The following is a 22,649-nucleotide window of genomic DNA, read 5'->3' as shown; positions in this document are numbered from 1 at the left end:
AAAACAATCTTTATTGACTATCAAAAGGAAAAGTCTATTATGGCACTGAAATGAAAATAACCTCAGATATTTCTGAAAAGGAAGACAAAGTATATTCACTGAAAATAAAATTTTTTAATTACACTGCAATGGAAAGAAAAGAAAACCTCCAATATTGAAACAAACTTTGTTTATTCTTGGATAGAAATAGGGTATGAATCTTGAAAATATTAACTTCATATCTTTGTATGACAGATAAAACCTCAACAGCATCACCTGTGATCTGCCATACGGGTCAGTTCCAATGTGGGGACGGTCTGTGTATTCCTACTTCTTGGCTGTGTGATGCTTACCCAGATTGTGCTGATGGTGCAGATGAGAGAGACTGTAATGGTAGGTTGTCTTCTAGCTGAAATTTATCACGGTTATCAGAAACTGAGCTTCTTTGATGGAAGAGAAATGGTTTTTTTTTAAGATCACCAACATGAAATCAGAAGCCTTGCCGTACCAAAACAGGTAGATTTTACTGTTCATTGTTGTTACAATTGGTAGATCATTATATTGTCAAAACTTGTTATCTTGGAATTCAAGGGACGTGGAAAATATTTCGACTAATCCATATTTCAACTAAAACAAAGTGTATAAATAAGGTTGACGATATCAGTTTCCTGATGTTGATTACGGTTGTACGAAGTAGGGCTATGATAGCACACATTGTAATTTAATCTGATATTTGAAATGGCAGTAATTAAACAAATTAATTTATCCTACATTTTCATTTATTTTTTATTCACCTAAATAGCAAAACATGTGATAACTCCAATCAAATGTACTCACATCATTCTGTCATTAAGCAATGACCTTTTGCACAATGTGTCATCATTGGTATTTCTTAACTCTTTGTTTTAACAAATTATAATTTCTTTCATTAATCAGATTAAAAAGCTGTTGTTGTGTTGATAAGGCTTAATGTTAATGAAATATAGAATGATTTTGTGCAAAGTTCTGTCATTTGATAGGACAATAAATGTCATAAGACAGTTGAATGCTGAAATAGAGGTCATACCTTAGATAATATCTGTCAAACTAGTCCACCTATACTAGTGAAGTAGACTGAGAAATACCAAGAAAGGCTGGTTCATAGATTTTTCAATGACATCTGATGTATCTGATATCTTGAAGTGATATTTGGGGTATAATGACGTCGTAATTTACACAACATTATATCTAATATCAGCTCTCTAGTTTAACTGATATTGTCTCTTTACCATACTGGAAATAAGAATAGTGGATAAACGTTTTTATACAATTTTGACATAAAGTTTGTAGAAAAAAAAAGAATATTTTAATGGTAAATGTTACAGATTGATTTTTCAATCTCAAATGTGATTTCTTTTGGTGTATCAGTTCTCTTCTGAGATAGATTGATATCATATATCATCTTAAATCATATGTGTGTGCTGAACCACCTTGTGTGCGATGTGATGGGATGAGGATTCCAGGGAGGGAGAATAGGGTTACATGTTGAGGGACAAATATGATATAATTTATAACCTGTCGTTAACAGATACCCAGGTATGCGATGAGTCAGACTTCCGATGTGAGAACATTGAGGGGTGTGTGAACAAAAACCGTGTCTGTGATGGGGTAGCGGACTGTGTTGACAGCTCTGATGAGTACAACTGCGGATCAACCACTAGTATGTTACACAACATTGTTAACTCTTCAAATATAAACATAGGGAAACTAAGAGAACAACGTTGATTATTTCATGTACGGTGAAACTTTCTCTATATTGTTAAGGTCACGCTTTTATAGGGCAAAAATGGAAAAGAATGTTTCTTGTCAGAGGGCAAAAATTTTCCAGGATTAAATTTTCCCGGTATACTTGGACTTTGTCACTCATTTCATGATCTTATGGTAAACAATCATTTGTTAAATAGGATTATTTTACCATAAATTGATTAAAAGATGTCTTAATATTTGATGACATTGAGAAATGATTTGGATGGATATGAAAATATTTGTTGTCATAACGTCACAGGAAAAATAGATTGGATGATAAATGATGTTACTCTATTACTTGACGTTGACGTTTGACATAATATGATGTAATAAAACGCTGCTATGATGAGGTACGCGTGTCCAGGTGAATACACAGGAATAGGTAGGTAACACTGTGGTCTGTTTAATAGGTTCACCACACCATTGCCAGGGCTGTGACATACACCACATGAAATGTCAGAGTTATTGTAAATGTATTCTGTGGATGAATACCTGTGACACTATGTATAACTGTTTTGATAACTCGGATGAGACACTGCCTTCCTGTCAACATCCTTATGGTAAGTATATTCTATTAAAAGTTCTAGTTTAGTAAATGTGTAGACTCAACGATAGGCAACTCATTTGCTGCTGTGATGAAGGGCCCATTGTCTTCTTATTCATCTGATCTCAACTTTTTTAATATTTAAAAAAAACTTTTTTGGTAACAAAGATGTCATTAGTTAAGAAATTTATCCAGTAGCATTTTGATAAAATGAAAAGTCTTGATCACAATCAAGCTCACAAAGTTGAAATGTGTGTTATAAGCTTCAAACGTCTTCTGGATACATAAGAGAGCAAGATGTTTCACCAGCAGTAAAGAAGGGTCATTTAGATTGAGATGAACTTGAAGGTTGCCAGAATAAACCCTTTAAACAATGCATAGCAGTACAGGTCCATTAAACCTCTTGTTTCAAGTCCCATTGCTGTTTATATGAAATAGTGATACAATGTTTCACCTGTCTTTACAGCCAATACTGGGTATATGACAGAGTGGAACAGTGCCAGTCAAAGCCTCTCTTTGTCCTGGAGCCACGTGGATGGAACCAATGTTTCCTACATTATCTCATTCATGTAAGATCAACACATTCAAAAGTTTGCGAGTCTTTCAGAATTCTAGGCTACAGATTCCTGTGTAAATCTGTCATACTTACCAGTGATGTAATTTTTTTCTATTTTACAATGGAAAAAGCTATTTCCCTCGGGTAGATGTGACATTTATCCAAAACCATGGAATAATCGGGAATGATTATAAAAAAATTGAGAAAATATCTATGAAATATGCTTAAACTTCACTGTTTATACTGCACCATTAGGTAAAATAATAATTTTTGTTATTATTATTATTACATTCTTAACGGCCCGTCTACACATAAAAGGTCATTAGGACCATCAAACGGTAACATTAGGTAAAAAAAAAAATACTGATGTGTTATATTTTATATAGTGAGGCTAACAATGAAGGATCCTACCAGAACAAGACTGTGGGTTATGTTAACAAGTACACTTTAACCAATCTACGACCTCTGACCCTGTATCGTATCAGGTTATATGTCACTGACATTAATGGCACGATATTCCCATTTACAAAAGTGAATCAGTACAGGACTTCCGAGGGAGGTAAGGACACATTGTTTCACATATATTTTTCCCATATTTTTCTCAACTATTTTCACATTTATTTCACATCTTCCATGAATGTGTTTTGAAAATTCTGAATTATAGCATAAATGCTTTCTTAAATTTTCTTACATCAATAAATCTGCATTTGCTTTTCATTAAAGAAAATAATCCGAGTCTTCATTCTGAATTTTTTAGTGTTAATATAAAAAAATAATTAACTTTCACATCAGAATCTAATGAGAGAAAAAATTGATTCAAGCTTCATCAAAATCTTTCAGACCCATCCAGCCACTGTGTCATTGTTGTACAGTTAGGATGATTATACTGGCAGGCTGTTACAAAGACAGATTGACAAGAAGATCAGATGTTATTTTTGTACACTTCAAAACCTTTGAGTTTATAATGACATCTTGAATACTTCAACTATATACAACTGTATACAATGACTTTATATTGATATTTCATACTCCAATTTATAGGGACAGTCTGGTGTACTACAACATTATAGGGACAGTCTGGTGTACTACAACATTATAGAGACAGTCTGGTGTACTACAACATTATAGAGACAGTGTGGTGTACTACAACATTATAGGGACAGTCCAGTGTACTACAACATTATAGGGACAGTCTGGTGTACTACAACATTATAGGGACAGTCTGGTGTACTACAACATTATAGGGACAGTCTAGTGTACTACAACATTATAGGGACAGTCTGGTGTACTACAACATTATAGGGACAGTCTGGTGTACTACAACATTATAGGGACAGTCTAGTGTACTACAACATTATAGGGACAGTCTGGTGTACTACAACATTATAGAGACAGTCTGGTGTACTGGGACAGTCTAGTGTACTACAACATTATAGGGACAGTCTAGTGTACTACAACATTATAGGGACAGTCCAGTGTACTACAATATTATAGGGACAGTCTGGTGTACTACAACATTATAGAGACAGTCTAGTGTACTACAACATTATAGGGACAGTCTAGTGTACTACAACATTATAGGGACAGTCTGGTGTACTACAACATTATAGGGACAGTCTAGTGTACTACAACATTATAGGGACAGTCTGGTATACTACAACATTATAGGGACAGTCTGGTGTACTACAACATTATAGGGACAGTCTGGTGTACTACAACATTATAGGGACAGTCTGGTGTACTACAACATTATAGGGACAGTCTGGTGTACTACAACATTATAGGGACAGTCTGGTGTACTACAACATTATAGGGACAGTCTGGTGTACTACAACATTATAGTGACAGGGACAGTCTGGTGTACTACAACATTATAGGGACAGTCTGGTGTACTACAACATTATAGGGACAGTCTGGTGTACTACAACATTATAGGGACAGTCTGGTGTACTACAACATTATAGGGACAGTCTGGTGTACTACAACATTATAGGGACAGTCTGGTGTACTACAACATTATAGGGACAGTCTGGTGTACTACAACATTATAGGGACAGTCTGGTGTACTACAACATTATAGGGACAGTCTGGTGTACTACAACATTATAGGGACAGTCTGGTGTACTACAACATTATAGAGACAGTCTGGTGTACTACAACATTATAGTACTACAACATTATAGGGACAGTCTGGTGTACTACAACATTATAGGGACAGTCTGGTGTACCACAACATATAGGGACAGTCTGGTGTACTACAACATTATAGGGACATATAACATTATAGGGACAGTCTGGTGTACTACAACATTATAGGGACAGTCTGGTGTACTACAACATTATAGGGACAGTCTGGTGTACTACAACATTATAGGGACAGTCTGGTGTACTACAACATTATAGGGACAGTCTGGTGTACTACAACATTATAGGGACAGTCTGGTGTACTACAACATTATAGGGACAGTCTGGTGTACTACAACATTATAGGGACAGTCTGGTGTACTACAACATTATAGGGACAGTCTACAACATTATAGGTGTACTACAACATTATAGGACAGTCTACTACAACATTATAGAGACAGTCTGGTGTACTACAACATTATAGGGACAGTCTAGTGTACTACAACATTATAGGGACAGTGTGGTGTACTACAACATTATAGAGACAGTCTAGTGTACTACAACATTATAGGGACAGTGTGGTGTACTACAACATTATAGGGACAGTCTGGTGTACTACAACATTATAGGGACAGTCTAGTGTACTACAACATTATAGAGACAGTCTGGTGTACTACAACATTATAGGGACAGTCTAGTGTACTACAACATTATAGGGACAGTCTGGTGTACTACAACATTATAGGGACAGTCTGGTGTACTACAACATTATAGGGACAGTCTGGTGTACAACAACGTAATAGCGACAGTCTCGACTACTACAACATTATAGGGACAGTCTGGTGTACTACAACATTATAGGGACAGTCTGGTGTACTACAACATTATAGGGACAGTCTGGTGTACTACAACATTATAGGGACAGTCTAGTGTACTACAACATTTTAAAGACATATTTACAGCAACAATCTTTCATACAACAGCATTGTAGAGACATTCTTCGGTACCTGTTTGTGTTCATGGTATTTTATATGTACCTATTCATTGCAGTGCCAGACGCTCCTACAAACTTTCAAGCAAGCTACAATCATCAAGATGCTTACTTCAAACTGACATGGAAGTCTCCAGGCAACAGCAGTGGTATCATCCAGCACTACACAGTAGGTAGCAAGGACATCTGTCTATAGTATATAGTATCATGGTGTTGAGGATTTCATCCTACATAGTTCATAGATTTATAGTTTAACTTTATTTTGTAGGAGATTTAGAGAAAGACCTACATTTTATAAGAGATATGATAAAGGTGATTTAGGTATAGACATATGTTAAATAAAGTTGTAGGAATTTAGAGGTAGACATGTTAGATAAAGTTGTAGGAATTAAGAGGTAGACATGTTAGATAAAGTTGTAGGAATTAAGAGGTAGACATGTTAGATAAAGTTGTAGGAATTTAGAGGTAGACATGTTAGATAAAGTTGTAGGAATTTAGAGGTAGACATGTTAGATAAAGTTGTAGGAATTTAGAGGTAGACATGTTAGATAAAGTTGTAGGAATTTAGAGGTAGACATGTTAGATAAAGTTGTAGGAATTTAGAGGTAGACATGTTAGATAAAGTTGTAGGAATTTAGAGGTAGACATGTTAGATAAAGTTGTAGGAATTTAGAGGTAGACATGTTAGAGTTGTAGGAATTTAGAGGTAGACATGTTAGATAAAGTTGTAGGAATTTAGAGGTAGACATGTTAGATAAAGTTGTAGGAATTTAGAGGTAGACATGTTAGATAAAGTTGTAGGAATTTAGAGGTAGACATGTTAGAGTTGTAGGAATTTAGAGGTAGACATATAGATAAAGTTGTAGGAATTTAGAGGTAGACATGTTAGATAAAGTTGTAGGAATTTAGAGGTAGACATGTTAGATAAAGTTGTAGGAATTTAGAGGTAGACATGTTAGACAAAGTTGTAGGAATTTAGAGGTAGACATATAGATAAAGTTGTAGGAATTTAGAGGTAGATGTATTTTAGAGAAAGTTGAAGGAGTTGATAAGTAGATGTAAATTTTGAAAAGTTTTAGGAGTTCTGAGGTTGATAGAAGTTTTATAAGGTTGAAGAAATTTAGAGATAAACATACTTTTGTTAATGTTGAATGAATTTAGAGATGGAAATTTAATTGATTAAACTGAAGGAGATTTATAGCTATAGATGAAAAATACAGGGAATCTTTCACCATATATTTACTTTCACTAGTTTCACCCATTAACAAAACAATGATGGAACATGGGCTAAGTTTTGTAGTTACAGTATAAATTATGATGTATTTAAGGCTGAAGTTAACATAATATGATCCCTTTTGTATGTGAGAGTTATTGGCTGGCAACGCAGGAAGAAATTTAGATATCAAATGATATTGAACATTTGTTTGATTTTCAAATCAATATTTTCAGGTGTATTATACCTCGTCAGAGCAGTCAACCAGTAATCACGAGATCATACCACCTGCCACATCCTACAATCTCTACATCCCCTCTGTGGCTACTGGTCACACTTACAAATTCTGGGTAAGTTAGGAAAGGGAGGTAACTCTACCACTCATGTCTTCCTATATCTCTACATCCCCTCCGTGGCTACTGGTCACACTTACAAATTCTGGGTAAGTTAGGAAAGGGAGGTAACTCTACCACCCGTGTCTTCCTATATCTCAACATCCCCTCTGTGGCTACTGGTCACACTTACAAATTCTGGGTATATCTCAACATATCCCATCCCCACCGTAGCAGCAGGCCTCACAGAAGTTTCAGGTCATGTTTACAGATTCTTAATAACTTTATAAAGAGAGGTACCTATGGGATCACAAACAAGCTTAATTTTAACATTTCAAATAAAAGTAGGTTTTTTGACCTCATCAAAACTTAATTTCAACAATTCAAATGAAAAAATGTTTTGAGACATCATTAATTGGTAAAAATTAACAGTACGATGAGGTATAAAAGTGAAAGTGAGAGAAGATGAATCGGAAAAAGAACGTGAAGGGTAAGTCTGGATTATGACTTTGTATAAGGGAGGTAACTACGTGGTGATGTTTATATAATCTTATGTGGGAAAGTAACTGATTTCATAGTGTGCTGTTGATAAGATATGAAAAAGATTAAAATTTTGTGGTTTGTAGGTAACGGCCTCTACTAACGCAGGGGAAGGACCAATCTCTAAGAAGGCCATCTTAACAGTGGATGATGAGCTACTGATGAGTGAAGTTGAGAACCTACAGTTGACCACAGGAATGTACAGTGTGTCCTTGACCTGGTCCAAACCTAACACCACAGCGAAAATAGACCATTATGAGGTTATGTACAATGATGCTTTGGAAACAGAACAGATAGTGAAGACCACAACGACAAACCTTACAGGTAAGGAGGCGTGTCTGATTTTCTTTCCAAAAAAAATTATTAATTATGATCTGTAGTCTGATGATACGGACCCACACAGTCTCATTGTGTACCAGTTGCAAGGTGACACATCAGCTTGTTTGTATGCTTTTTTGTGGCAAACATAACATCCCTTGATGGCTGTGAAAAAGTGCACCAGGTTAGAGAGACAGGCAAAACATGCTTGAATGAGATGTGCCAGCTACAGTCTTGCCACTGGCAACTCTGCACATGAGAATCAGTTATAAGATTTAGTATTCATAGTTCTTCACTTCCTTGGTAGACGTCACTCTGGAGCTTCCATCATCTGTCATATGGAACATTTCCATTTACATGCTTGATGATGTGAAAGAACTTTCATCTACTTCTCATTTTTATTAGCTGACATATTCAGAGGGGCTCAAGTTGTCATTGCGTCAATGTCTCCATCTGTTTTTGTTAAAGGCTTAGGACAGTGTTGGATTGATCTTGTATCATATATTTTTTGTCTCTGGTGAAATTTTGATACACAGGTTGATTTTACACATAAAGTTAAGTGAGTTAAGTGTAAAGATTTAGAGAAAATTAAATTAGCATGACAACTAACATGTTATGGGCTGAGATTCTTTTACAGATAACGTTAAGGTGAAAGTTTTGGGATGACAAGACATATTAGAAATCTAGTTTCTCTGTATTTTGTTAAACAGTGCTCCACCTGTGTCCTGGTGTCTCTTATGATTTCTATGTAAAAGCTGTTAACGACCATGGAAACAGTCCCTTTGTGTTTCAAACAGCAACTCCCACACGTGAGTATTATACTACCCCAATAAACATATGATGCATTATATATCTCATTATTTATCATGGTCAAACTTTTCTTCTGATATTGTTTTTAAGACGTAGATGATTAGCATTATTGTGTTTTGTGCTCAAGTTGCTAAAATTTGACGGCGGCTAACATTTCTACCCTTACAGCACAAACATCTTAAATTTATGTTTAATTTGATACTTTCTTCATTAGTTCCACAGTCTTACCAATCCTTTGCTCCCACAAATATCTCCTGGGAGACCACCAACCCTGGACAGTATCACATAATGTGGGAATCCCAGAAATACCCCACACCCGATGTGGTATGTATAATCTCAAAAGGTGGAGTAGCTTCGGTGTCAAGTGACATTTATCATATTTCATGTAACATTTACCCAGAAATAAACCCATCAACAGTAGAATAACCATTAATTGCTGTTTTATTGTCTCTTAATAAGCCCACCCCCTTACTTTGAGGCAGAGGTAATGTGTTGGCCTTGTGAACATATTGTAAGAGAAATGCAAAGATATAGTGACAGAATTTTGATGACATTGTCTTGTACATGAGTTACACAAATTCACTTTTTTGTTTTCACTCTTAGCATGGTAATTATCAAAGACCTTTATAGACAAAAACTCCATTAATAGAAGTATAAATATATATTACTATATTAAAGATATATTAATTTGTTGGTAAAACTTAGAGAACAGAAGTGAATCAGACAGATCCTAGAGATACAGACCTGTTGAATTGGATGATATCAGTAAATGTTTTTGCCAACAGACTTACATCCTGTACTACGACTACTCACCGGTAGACATGGAGCCGAAAAAGATTGAGAAACACGCACACTCTGTGAAGGTGACAGGAAGCAGGTCATATACACTACAGTCACTGAGGGCCTGTGAGACATATTTCTACAGAGTAGGCCTGCTGTCTCCAGGGACATGCATGCCAGCCAAACTTTCTTCTTTTATTACTGCGGAAGGTATGTACATTTGTATGTAGCTTTAACATTTTATATATGTTGTGAACCACTACAAACGCCTGTATATGTCCTTTGCTTTCATAGGAAGATTAATACTAACTTATTACTGTCAAACACTGTCTGTAATGAGACCCACAAGACCAGTAAAAATTACATTAATTACCAGTAAAAGATCATTTAAGATCTTTTACAACCAACTCAAATTTACAATATGATATTTCGTAATATCTTCATGTTCCCCTAAAAGTTTTGGGGACGCATATAGTCACCACTTTGTCTGTCCATCTTTCCACCTGCCTTTTCCTGTGCGAAGCATAACTTTGCCTACAGTTTAGCAAAGATCATGAAACTTGGTGTATACATTGGTCATACTGAGGTGATGTGCAGTGTACCAAATTTAGGGTCTGTGGCCCTGAAATACAGAGTTACAGCCCTTTGGTAAAAATCTGTGTCCGGAGCATAAGTTTGCTTTCATTTAAGCTAGGATAATGAAGCTTGGTGTATACATTTGTGTTACAGTGTACCAAATTTAGGGCTTGCAAACCTGTAATTACAGAGTTCGTGCCCTTTTCTAAAATTTTGTGTCTGTAGTATAACATGGCTTTCATTTAAACAAGGATAATGAAACTTGAAGAATACAGTGATCATACTTAGATGTTCTAAATTCATTGCTTGAAATCCCTTCACTACAGAATTATTGCACTTTGTTAAAATTTATGTCCAATAAGGGTTTTTTTTTTTTTTTTGAGAGGGGGGAACATCATCAGATTCACTGATACTCTTCTTTTTTCATAATCTTTCTTTTTAATTTTGAGAACATTTGAATTACACGAATATGTATCCTCTCTGTTCTTTATTGGTAGATGAAAATGCGCCTCCAAAGAATACTGACTTCAAACTGGATCACAAAACGATGACCAAGGGCACACTTCTGTGGGACCCACCATGCATCAATAGCAATGTACCAGATGTAAGTTTATTTTAATTAGGCCCCCCCACTAGGAACCGGAGGATTCAATAGTTATACATTTATGTCCTTCCTTCACAGCAGTACTGAATGGGACATTCTCTAAGTTCACTTTTAGTTTTCCCTTAGTCCCTGGTCTTGTATAGTTTGATTTTGGAGCCAGTTCAAAAGAAAAGAAGGAAAAAGATCCAGTTGATGAAGAACTAATAAAGGGTATACAATGGTGGGGAATCGGCAAGTTTTATGATCCTGTATGATAACTGAGGTGTTTTGTTGCCGACATAACTACACTCTTTCGGGGACAAGTTTTGTAAACCATAACAGAATTGATGTATCTTGTTGTAGACAGAACTACAACACTGTGTGGGGAGCGAGTTAATGAACATGAAAAAAAAATTTATGTTTCTGGTTGTCAACAGGACTACACTATTTGGGGGACAAGTTTTGTAAACCATAACAGAATTGACGTATCTTGTCAACAGAACTACACTGTGTAGGGGGCAAGTTTTATGAACCAATAACACAACTGATGTATCTTGTTGTCAACAGAACTACACTGTGTGGGGGGCAAGTTTTATGAACCAATAAACACAACTGATATATCTTGTTGTCAACAGAACTACACTGTGTGGGGGGCAAGTTTTATGAACCAATAACACAACTGATGTATCTTGTTGTCAACAGAACTACACTGTGTGGGGGGCAAGTTTTATGAACCAATAAACACAACTGATATATCTTGTTGTCAACAGAACTACACTGTGTGGGGGGCACCAATAACACAATGTGTATCTTGTTGTCAACAGAACTACACTGTGTGGGGGGCAAGTTTTATGAACCAATAACACAACTGATATATCTTGTCAACAGAGCTACACTGTGTGGGGGGCAAGTTTTATGAACCAGTAACACAACTGATGTATCTTGTCAACAGAACTACACTGTGTGGGGGGCGAGTTTTATGAACCGATAACACAACTGATATATCTTGTCAACAGAACTACACTGTGTGGGGGGGCAAGTTTTATGAACCAATAAACACAACTGATGTATCTTGTTGTCAACAGAACTACTACACTGTGTGGGGGGCAAGTTTTATGAAGTAATAACATACTTGATGTATCTTGTTGTCAACAGAACTACACTGTGTACATCTCTGAGGTCAATACCAGTATTTTCAATGCCTTCCTAACAAAGTCAACATCTATGAACCTGACAAACCTAAAGCGTGGTGCCACCTTCAACTTAACCATCCGCTCCAATTTCTTAAATGCAAGGAGCTCAGAGCCATATATCATCAGTGTTCGTAAGTTTATAAATGATTTTTAAATTGACTATAATTTTTTAAATGCCAGGAGCTCAGAACCGTAGATCATCAGTATTCGTAAGTTTATAAATAATCTTTTTAATTGAATGTAATTGATTTATTTTGCTGGGACTGTCTGTACATGTTGTGGTTTTTTTTTTTTTTTTTTTCACATCTGTTGATTCTTTGGGATCTTTTCCAGCCCGCTTCGCAGCCCCAGAGAAGTTCCACGCTGTCATTGAAAACAGTGGTAAAGTAGACCTGGTTTGGGAGGTGGCCGAAGATAGTCCTTCTGATGAACATTTCCAGGTTTGTAGGATTACTATCCCAGATTGGATGTAAAGCGACAACATTGGACAAGGATCAGTGTATCCCCTTTCAATATTTTACTCTTGGTGTTTGTATCATATTGTACACTTTTATGTAGCTGGACGTATGTAAATCACCTGTATGTATTTTATACCTATATATTATCCTATGTTTCCCTATGTATATCTTTCTGTATACCTATATATTGCTGATGTATGTATGTAATACGTGTGTGATTATTACATGTTACCTGTCTGTATGACTTTATTACAGGGATATGACGTGTACTACAGTCGATATCATCGTATAGATTCGAGTCAGAAGGACAACTATACATTCCACCAGACAACAACGGCTACTCACATGGAAATTGCGCTGGATAGCACGTACGAGTACTCCTTCAAAGTACGTTATGCAGCAGTTAATCACTACCCCGGAGAATTCACAGAGCCCGTTCAGGTGGCAGCATCAGGTGGGTGTAGATACATATTTTCTTGACTGACTGTATACTTTGAAGAAGTGTGGGTTTTATGATGTGACTTCTAGTTTTAGAAAGAAATTTTTATTACTATTTGGTCACATTTGGAAATTTGATTGTATGATCATTAGTATGTTTTTAGATCATGTGATTAGTCATACATCAAGAGCTGATCATGTGACCTTACCATTGTTGTTATGTGACTGTTTCAGAAATACTCCATCTCCCAGAGAACCAGGCCACTGTCTCACTCTCTAAAAATAATCTGATCGGGATATTTGTCGTGGTGGCAGTGATTGTCGTTGCCCTTGTTGTTGTTCTTGCTGTTTTCATCGTCCGCCATCATCGTCTACAACGCAGCTTCCTGTCCTTTGCAAACAGCCATTACGACACACGCTCAGGGACGACAACATTCTCTTCAGCCAATGAGCTTGGTGTGTAATACTGTATTATGTACAGTTAAAGTGCCAAATTGATCTTTTTCTGGTCTTTGAGTACTGCCCCTGTTATTTGAAAAAAATGTTGAAATTTTTGTTGCTTTGATGCTGAATTTTTCTATATTGTAGTTAAACCCAAAATTAGTGGAAGAGAAAAAAATGCTTCTAGAAATGAAATCAGAAAATGTTTGGAAAATTTGCAGCGTTTTGTATTTAATAATATTTTGTTTGCTGAAGTGACCTGACCTTATTTGTAATGATTTACAGGTGAAGACGAAGATTCCCCGATGATACAGGGATTCTCTGACGATGAACCTCTGGTCATGGCGTGATGTGGTCATGGAAATCTTCAAAAAATCCAATATTGCCTATCGTCAGAAATGTCCATACTGACAAGATTTAATGACTCTGTTTCATCATCAGCCTTCAAAACATAAAATCATTCCACCGTCTGATTGGCAACTAGTGGCTTTGGACCAGAGATGATTGGACATTTTTCGATCAGTGGAAGTTGGACGTTGGAGATTTGGAGTTGGACATTCCTTGTCATCCTGAGATTAAATTATCAGGTCCTGAAGCACCATGCTCAGCGCCTTTAGCATAATATACAGTCCCTATTGAACATATAGGAATCAGTAGGAAGGAACCTTGCTAGTCAGGACACAGGATAACTGCTGAATAGATCGCTGTGAACTGCAAACAATATCAAAGACACAGAGAAATATCACTGTTTAAGTAGGACAGTGGTTTTCTTGATATTTCAAGGTCATAGGTCAGATGTGTTGGATTACCAAGGTTCCTGACTTACAGGGAGGTAAACTATTTAGCTGTGCTCATTATTAAGATTCCAACTTCTCTTATCTGTTGAGGAAATAATTAGTTTTGAATGTGACTGTGATGTAAGTTGTTGCTATGGCAACAGATGTGTGGAAGAGAGTAACAGAAGATAATGTGAACTTTGTGATATTCTGTAACAAGTTCCTGAGTGTGAGACTACATACATATCATGACTTTTTCTCCATTAGGTCAAAGGTCAGCTAGAGTGCTTTGTTTTTTGAAATGAATAATTAATGATATAATTTTATGCATTTAATATAGATAAGTTGCCTAGGGGGAGGGAATTCCATCATTTCCGTAAAAACAGTTTTTCTTTTATAAAAAAAAGCTATAATCAGATAAATAATTATGGTGGTTTTAAAACAAACTGTGACAGGCAATTGCTTGTTGGCTTATTGCTATGATGTGGGTTGTCACCCCTTCTAAAATCCATGAGATGGATAATCTCCCCTTGGGCTGCTATGATGATGGTGTCTTCTCCTGGAGAATGGAAATTGATCTGTTTGTTTTATTTTGACATATTTTTATCCTTGTTTATACTTTGATCTGAATAGATATGCTGTCTTGAATCTGACATTGGTATGATTTTGATTTATAAATAGTGTTGAGGTTTTGTTGCTATGGAAACAGTTCTCAACATTATGAAGATGAATATGTTTATTTAGTCATTTTTGTGATTTGTTTACTACTGATCATATCACCTGTTTATGTTTACTGTATATGTGTTTATATTAACTTTATGTATCTTTGTACTGAGAGCTGTATAGGACTATAGATCTTAATGTACCCGGTAATATTAAAGGTTAAAGAATTCTTTTTGGATTACAACTTTAATCAAAAACCTTTTCTCCCCATAGAAGTTACTGTTACATTTTTTTCCTAATTGCATGAAAATCTGGAATCTCTGAACTTTTGTTTTTGATGATTAAGTATTTAGATATATTCATTTTTAAAATCTTTTTCTGTTCTACTGAGATTCAACACAGATTCTTAAACAACACACCATGCTGTGAGTTAAAGTATTTTTTGAGATTTGAGTTTTAAAATCTACAGTTGGCTACGTGTTTTCTTTAAGAATGATGAGGGTATATGATATTTAATTCATAAATTGACTAAAAATTGTAGATAATTGTAACTATTTATAGAGATAAAATTCAATTGTGCCATTTAATTAGTCGTTTTCAGAAAACCCAAGTGTCTTCCAAAACAGATTTCTGATTTCTGTTTTGTAAACAAAAAATTCCCAAAGATCCTTCTTTGAAAGAAAGAGCCAAGTCAACTTGTAAGCCAAAGTTAATGCTTAATTTATCACTGACTTTGACTTTTTATTTCACTGATTTTTTAAATTAAGAAAACTTATCAACTCCATGTGGCGATATTTCACAAGCTTTATGTACATATTGTTGATTTAGGAATCTAGTAAAGGAAGAAGAAAATCAAAAGTGAAACATAAAAGACACAAACTGTATAGTCAGATATTTTTTTAGGAAGCTTAGTTCTTTACAATCATGTTTAACAATTAAATTTTATGAGGCCCCAACCCCTCACATCTTGTTTTAGTCGTCATGTGCTGTTAACGTACATTGTTCAAATACCTTGTTAGCAATTTTGGGAGAATCGTGAATTTCCTTATGTTACCAAAGGTTTGAACAGACTCTGAAATAGAAAAGACAAATAAGGGAGTTGTACAGAATATAAATGATATAAAATTTGTTTACATTGAATCAAAATTTTAATTAAACTTATTAAAACTTGAATAAGAAAATGGGTATGTTATGTGTGCAGAATGGATTGTTTTAATCCCATCTGTATATATATATATTTTTTTCTATTTAAATAGTTATGAAATTTATGCTGAATTTGATTAGATTTCAATTCAAATGATTCAGATGGAGCTTTAAAGTGATAAACTTGCAGAAAATGCCTAAAGCATTGAATACTTTATACACCATGTGCTTTGATACTTTTGGTCTTTAAATATAGAAAACTTGTATATTCTTACTCTGGACAATAGTTTCAATGTTTTTTACCTTTGTTTTCTTCGTCGACCTACTACGAGCCTGGAACTTACGGCCTGATAAACATACCTGAATTATTGGTGTTTCAATATGAAAAAACTTATCCTATTTCAGATTTAAAGTGATCTCCTCCATCCTGTAGACACAAATAATAGATACCTAAATAAAATGGAACATGTCGAAGGGAGTAACTCTGTATGTTCTAAATTCAGAGTTATCTGCTCTTGTGATCATATTAATAGTTACATCCTTACTTTGCATGAGAAAATGAACATTTTTACTCACTCTACTCTCACAAACAAATGATGTAAAAATCAATATCTACTCTCAAGGGCAGATAACTCTGGATTATGAAGGACAGTTTAGACACAAAAATGTAACAGTTATCAGCGGGGAAAATATGTTAGAACTGAGGAGTTTCTTAGAAATAGATACAGGCCTTTAGTTGATAAGAGATATATCTTGACAGATTTTTTTCCCCAGTTAAACCAAAGATTCAATGCAAATTTATTTCCTGAGATAACCATATTTTTAAACCGTCTCTGATATTAAGGTGGTTTTGTTCACGAACAACAACTTATCACATAAAAGGTTGGTTGGATGGTGAATGTTTCTAGAAGTGATGTAGTAGATGCAATTCTGGTATTTATTGAAGTGTTACAACTCACATCCACATAGATCCCAAGCTTTCCCCACATACATGTATACAAGTACATCTTTAAGTGGGGAATTTTGGTCTTGTTTCTTGTTTTGATATATAAAAATATAGTTTGAAGTACATAAGAGATATCTTTGAAATGGTACAATTCAGATGGTATGGTGTTGCCATATGATGGTGCAATTTTAATGGCATGTTGTGATTTTGTGTTATCTCTGGTCGCTGAGCACAGGACAGGATTTGTGGCGCCGAAGCGTGTGTAATTTGGATGACTGTGGGTTAAGCCTGTTGTAAGCTAGTCTCTGTTATAGAAGGCATTACCTGGTAAGCCTTGTTTGTATGAATGTGTGCAAGTGTTCTGATAATCAGCTGAACATTTTGTTTTGGGACATGGCTTGTTGGCCTGATTTTTAATTGAGCGTGTTTTTTTGACATTAGCTTTCAAAACTGTTTGTAGCCATAGATTTTTGGCTTGCTGAGTGAGAAAAATCAGAACTCATTACCAGGTGAATGACTTGAGAGTTGGAATGTTGCTTTACAGAAGGCCTAGTGTCAAGAGGGTGACCGTATTATTAGGAAGACGAGGCTAAGCGGAATAGGGGCCATGGCTGTACTGTGAGGGAGACATGTGTAGCCCAGTGTCAGAGACATTTCTGTATAATTGATTTGAGAGAGATATTAACCAGAGAACAGAGGACCCCAGATAGGGAGAATTTGTCACAGATCACAGATCTGCCATTCATATAAAGTTTATTTTTCCGATATATGTGTTTCATGTTTTTGTTTGTAAAAATTTTTTGATGGAAATAAGTGTAGATATACAGTATACATTATATATTCTGTCATCATGTGAAACATTTTTGTACAAACTCATCCTTCCTGATGCTTCGTACCTCATGTTGTTAGCTGTAGGAAAGCAATATTTTGAGATACAGTGAATATTTGAGTCAATGTTATTTCATTGATTCAAATTTTCTGTTTTAACAAAAGAATGAGATTGGGTTTCTTCACAGATATTATGTAATGAACCATGATTTTCTCCATTAGTTTTTTTTTCAAGATACTGTTACATTTCAGAATATCATTATATTCTTAGTAATAGCAAAAAGTGGAAAAGAGATAACATTAATTGATGGCTCGTATCTCTAGATTGATTTAGGACATTTTTGGGATCAAAGAAATTTCCCCCAAAAATTGAGAAACCTTAGATCTTTCGCATTTACAACTCTGCTCATGATTATCACTCTAGATGTCTATATAAATGTACTCAAATATACGCATATTTATATAAAATTATGTTCATAATTAGTTGTATGTTTTCACAACAACTGATTTACTCATTAGGGTAATCAGATGACAATAACCATATATTTTGACCTTTACATGAAATATTTCAATTGTACAATTGGATTTGTCTCTAAATGATTCATTCATGTCCTTGAACATCACAACAGTTTTATCTATGATAATTAGTTCTATTTTCGCTATATGTTTATAGAAGGTCAAAATGTACAGTTGTTGGGGTCTGATTATATACATTATTTAAAAAAAAATTGTTTCTATAAATAAAACACATGGCATTGTCAGTAACAGGGAAACTGCACCTCAGCCAGGGAACAAACAGGTTGTTGTAATGGACAGATTTTCAGTGTTGAATGTGCCTACTGGATATTTATATTGTAATTGAGGCAGGTGGTCTTCATAGACATGTGGTCTTTATAGGCAGGTGGTCTTTATAGACAGGTAATCTTTTTGGAACGGTTACCTTTAAGTCAGGTTGTTATATACGCGTAATTGGGCAGACTTTGTAAATGAGTAATTCTAATTTACAGGTGGTGAAATGTGTTTTATTGTAACTATTACTGTTCATTGGAGTGAGAGAAAGTTACACGAAGGTGGAACTGGATGGCCTCAGTCATCAGAGTTATATGTTACCTCAGATGAGGATGTGAGGTGTCTGGTTCCACTCTCTCTACCCATGTTGGTTTGTGTTTTTCATGACGCTGACAAAGAAATCACCTTGTGCTAACAAGGATGAGTCCTTGAATAAGACGCTTTACCCCAATTTCTCTGGATTGCAAGTGACAGGCCTCAATATTTTGTTTAGTGAGGTACCCTTGTACAAGGAGACACAGCATCACTGGTACATTAGTAGAAAATCAGGGGCAACCAATGTACTAAAGGTTTTACAAGAGGGATTGTTCTTCAGTTTGACTCAACATTCTGTATCATTTAGATATAATAGTATATTCACCATGACTTGGCCTATCATCTGTGTATACAATATATGTCTATATTATATGTCGTCAAGTCAGCTTTGGGGCAATTTGTCAGTACTAGGAACAGTGTAGGAACAGTCTGTCTGTACCTCCTATACTATATTGACAATCTGTCTGTACCTCCTACACTGTATTGACAGTCTGTCTGTACCTCCTACACTGTATTTACAGTCTGTCTGTACCTCCTACACTGTATTGACAGTCTGTCTGTACCTCCTACACTGTATTGACAGTCTGTCTGTACCTCCTACACTGTATTGACAGTCTGTACCTCCTACACTGTATTGACAGTCTGTCTGTACCTCCTACACTATATTGACAGTCAGTCTGTACCTCCTACACTGTATTGACAGTCTGTACCTCCTACACTGTATTGACAGTCTGTCTGTACCTCCTACACTATATTGACAGTCGATCAGTACCTCTACACTGTATTGACAGTCTGTACCTCCTACACTGTATTGACAGTCTGTCTGTACCTCCTACACTATATTGACAGTCGATCAGTACCTCTACACTGTATTGACAGTCGATCAGTACCTCTACACTGTATTGACAGTCTGTACCTCCTACACTGTATTGACAGTCTGTCTGTACCTCCTACACTATATTGACAGTCAGTCTGTATCTCCTACACTGTATTGACAGTCGATCAGTACCTCTACACTTGTCCCAATATCAACTGTAGCCACAGTGTCATTATATCTCCATAATATGTAATTGCCTGCTTGATACACAGGATATAAATTTGTACCAGTGCCACATCAATATCCTCAACACTTAGGGATTTCCCCGTCATACACAGCCAAGAGACAGGCATACAGAGAAACTTTTTAAACAAAGATAGCTTTGTGGCAATTAAGAATTTTATTTCTTTCATGATTCTCATTCATATACATATATTCTTTAATGTTTATGCGGAATTACATGTAATACAATTGAAAAAAAATATTTACAATGTATTGTGTCCTTTTTTTTGGACACCGATGTATGTGTTGGGGAAATTCTTTAAAATGGCAAGACCCGTTTGTTTTAAAGATGTATTTTTTTGTGATGGAAGCTCTCTGTGTAACTTTTAGAGTCACAGTAGCTGGGTAATATCCGGTAGTTGCCATTCTGTTGTTGAATAAGTGTGGCTCTGGTTCTATGCAATATGTTATGTTAAAACATTCCATTAATAAAATCGTGCTAATTCCATCAGAATTCTGTGTTACATTTGTTATTCTTTCAGAAATAAGTACTTTCACACAATGTGCTTTTGATGCATTTAAAAATCGTGCTAATTCCATCAGAATTCTGTGTTACCTTTGTTATTCTTTCAGAAATAAGTACTTTCACACAATGTGCTTTTGATTAATTTAGTAAATTCACACCCTGATTATAGAAAAGTAACAGAAACAGGGGTAAAGAAATGTTTATTAATAGAGACCTGGTGAAATGAGACAGCTGTGTGAAAGGATTCATAAGGCCTGTTTTACACCAGACAAATAAGGCCAAATTGACCCACATTTTAGTCATAGCATTTTGTGATACTTATACATCTCTCATCACTGACCTTAAAAGTGGATAAAATCAAATTTTTTTAAACAAACTTCAAAGCTTAGAATACATAAACTCAGAGATCAATATTACCACTACTGATGAATCTGTCATGGCGAAACTGGTATGGTGTATATTTAATGCTACAAATAATTTTTAAACCCTTTCCTGTGAAAAACTCTTTTGGATTAATCAACAAATTTCATTACAGATAAATTACAATAAATTTGACCCTTCTAACATTAAATGTGATTCACCATTTTCACTATTTACCAATTTTGCCAGATGGCATCTTGGGAATCTTTTGGCTAATGTTGTTATTTGAGGTCTTTAACTATTAACAAGAAGTAATTGGAGTATTTTATCAAGCTTGGCCTATGTGATATGGGATATAGGTCATTTGCTTTTACAAACTTTGATAGACTTAAAGAAGAATATCATGATTCTTGGCCTTTTGACCAACATGACCTTGTGACATTGTCGAGCAGTCAAGGTCATCCCTGATAGCAAGCTTTGTGGGGCATTAAACGATCACATTTTGTCCAGCGTCGTCCGTCGTAAACATTTCCAACTTCTTCTCAAGTTCTACATGTCTCATTGAGCTGAAACTTACCTGAAATGATCGTGACATGATCCTGACCAAAGTTTGTGAATTTCGGGTTGGTCCGAAATCCAACATGGCCGCCATCTTGAAATCACATTTTCGACTTCTTCAGTTCAAAATTTGAAATTTTGTATTTTATGTCAGATGACCGTTAAGGCCTATGGGCCTCTTGTTTTTGTGTGTGTGTTTTGTTTGTTTGGGGTTTTTTTGTGGATGTGGTGGCTTTTCGGGTTTTATTCCAGAAATTTTTAGTCTATTTATGTATTCGAAATATTTTCTACAATATACATGGGGAGATAGATGTTACTGTAAATATCTGGTACAAGATCCTCTCTGAAACACACAAAAAAAAAAAAAAAAACTAACATGTCAACAAAAAAAAATCAAAATCGTTGTAACGTGAGGAAACTACACAAGTAAGATTGATGTTCCAAGTAGCTTCTTAATTCTGAACGCAATTTATGTAGCAAGCTACACCTCTGGTATTCCATGATTTTTGTTTTGGATCGCTAAATAGTTTAAGACCTCACATTTCCATCCTTTCTCCTCGTTGTCGCTTGTTGCAGGTGTCCGAGGTATAGGTTGCACTACCGCATAAAATGTATCAATTAGTCGTAACAGAGAGTACGGGATCTGATCACACTCTGATTAAATGTAGTGTTGCGGACATTGTTAAGAGGATGTTATGTTACAGATCGCAAAATTGAGGAGCGACGTAAATTAGTGCTTATGGTGAGAGGATATCCCATCTGGAAGGGGTCTTGTATGATGAGAAACGTTTCAGGGAAATTAGTGAGGATCAAGCAAATATGCCTAAGACAGGAGAGGATGGAGCTATTGGAGGAGAAGAGATTACAAACACTGTTGTCTCCGAGATAAATGAGAGGAATCAAAGAGAATCAAATATAATAACCTTTGGAGTAGAAGAGCTGATCGCAGAAATAACAACAGAAAGGATGAAGCATGACACTGGTATGGTGGGAGAGATAATAAGAACATGTAAATTTAAGACAGGATCCATACAAAAAGAAA

At 35.5% G+C, this 22,649-nt stretch overlaps 1 protein-coding gene across 1 annotated transcript in view; it reads left to right on the top strand.

The window, feature by feature from the left end:
- LOC132556639 (sortilin-related receptor-like) overlaps positions 1 to 20,677 on the top strand; it is a 47,522-nt gene extending 26,845 nt beyond the window's left edge. The window contains exons 26-42 of the mRNA XM_060221075.1: positions 235 to 372; positions 1,547 to 1,678; positions 2,175 to 2,324; positions 2,775 to 2,877; positions 3,251 to 3,423; positions 6,042 to 6,151; positions 7,432 to 7,545; positions 8,154 to 8,391; positions 9,096 to 9,194; positions 9,410 to 9,519; positions 9,981 to 10,185; positions 11,049 to 11,155; positions 12,290 to 12,458; positions 12,661 to 12,767; positions 13,041 to 13,239; positions 13,458 to 13,679; positions 13,950 to 20,677. Coding sequence (XP_060077058.1) covers positions 235 to 372; positions 1,547 to 1,678; positions 2,175 to 2,324; positions 2,775 to 2,877; positions 3,251 to 3,423; positions 6,042 to 6,151; positions 7,432 to 7,545; positions 8,154 to 8,391; positions 9,096 to 9,194; positions 9,410 to 9,519; positions 9,981 to 10,185; positions 11,049 to 11,155; positions 12,290 to 12,458; positions 12,661 to 12,767; positions 13,041 to 13,239; positions 13,458 to 13,679; positions 13,950 to 14,014 — 2,441 coding nt within the window. The 3' untranslated portion in view covers positions 14,015 to 20,677. The remainder of the gene's footprint in view (positions 1 to 234; positions 373 to 1,546; positions 1,679 to 2,174; positions 2,325 to 2,774; positions 2,878 to 3,250; positions 3,424 to 6,041; positions 6,152 to 7,431; positions 7,546 to 8,153; positions 8,392 to 9,095; positions 9,195 to 9,409; positions 9,520 to 9,980; positions 10,186 to 11,048; positions 11,156 to 12,289; positions 12,459 to 12,660; positions 12,768 to 13,040; positions 13,240 to 13,457; positions 13,680 to 13,949) is intronic.
- The last annotated feature ends 1,972 nt before the right edge of the window (positions 20,678 to 22,649 follow it).

This window comes from Ylistrum balloti, unplaced genomic scaffold (genome assembly GCF_031769215.1).
Source record: "Ylistrum balloti isolate Yb309-2 unplaced genomic scaffold, AGI_CSIRO_Ybal_v1 Utg370580, whole genome shotgun sequence".
Taxonomy (NCBI): domain Eukaryota; kingdom Metazoa; phylum Mollusca; class Bivalvia; order Pectinida; family Pectinidae; genus Ylistrum; species Ylistrum balloti.
This window is presented reverse-complemented; position numbering and strand designations above follow the sequence as displayed.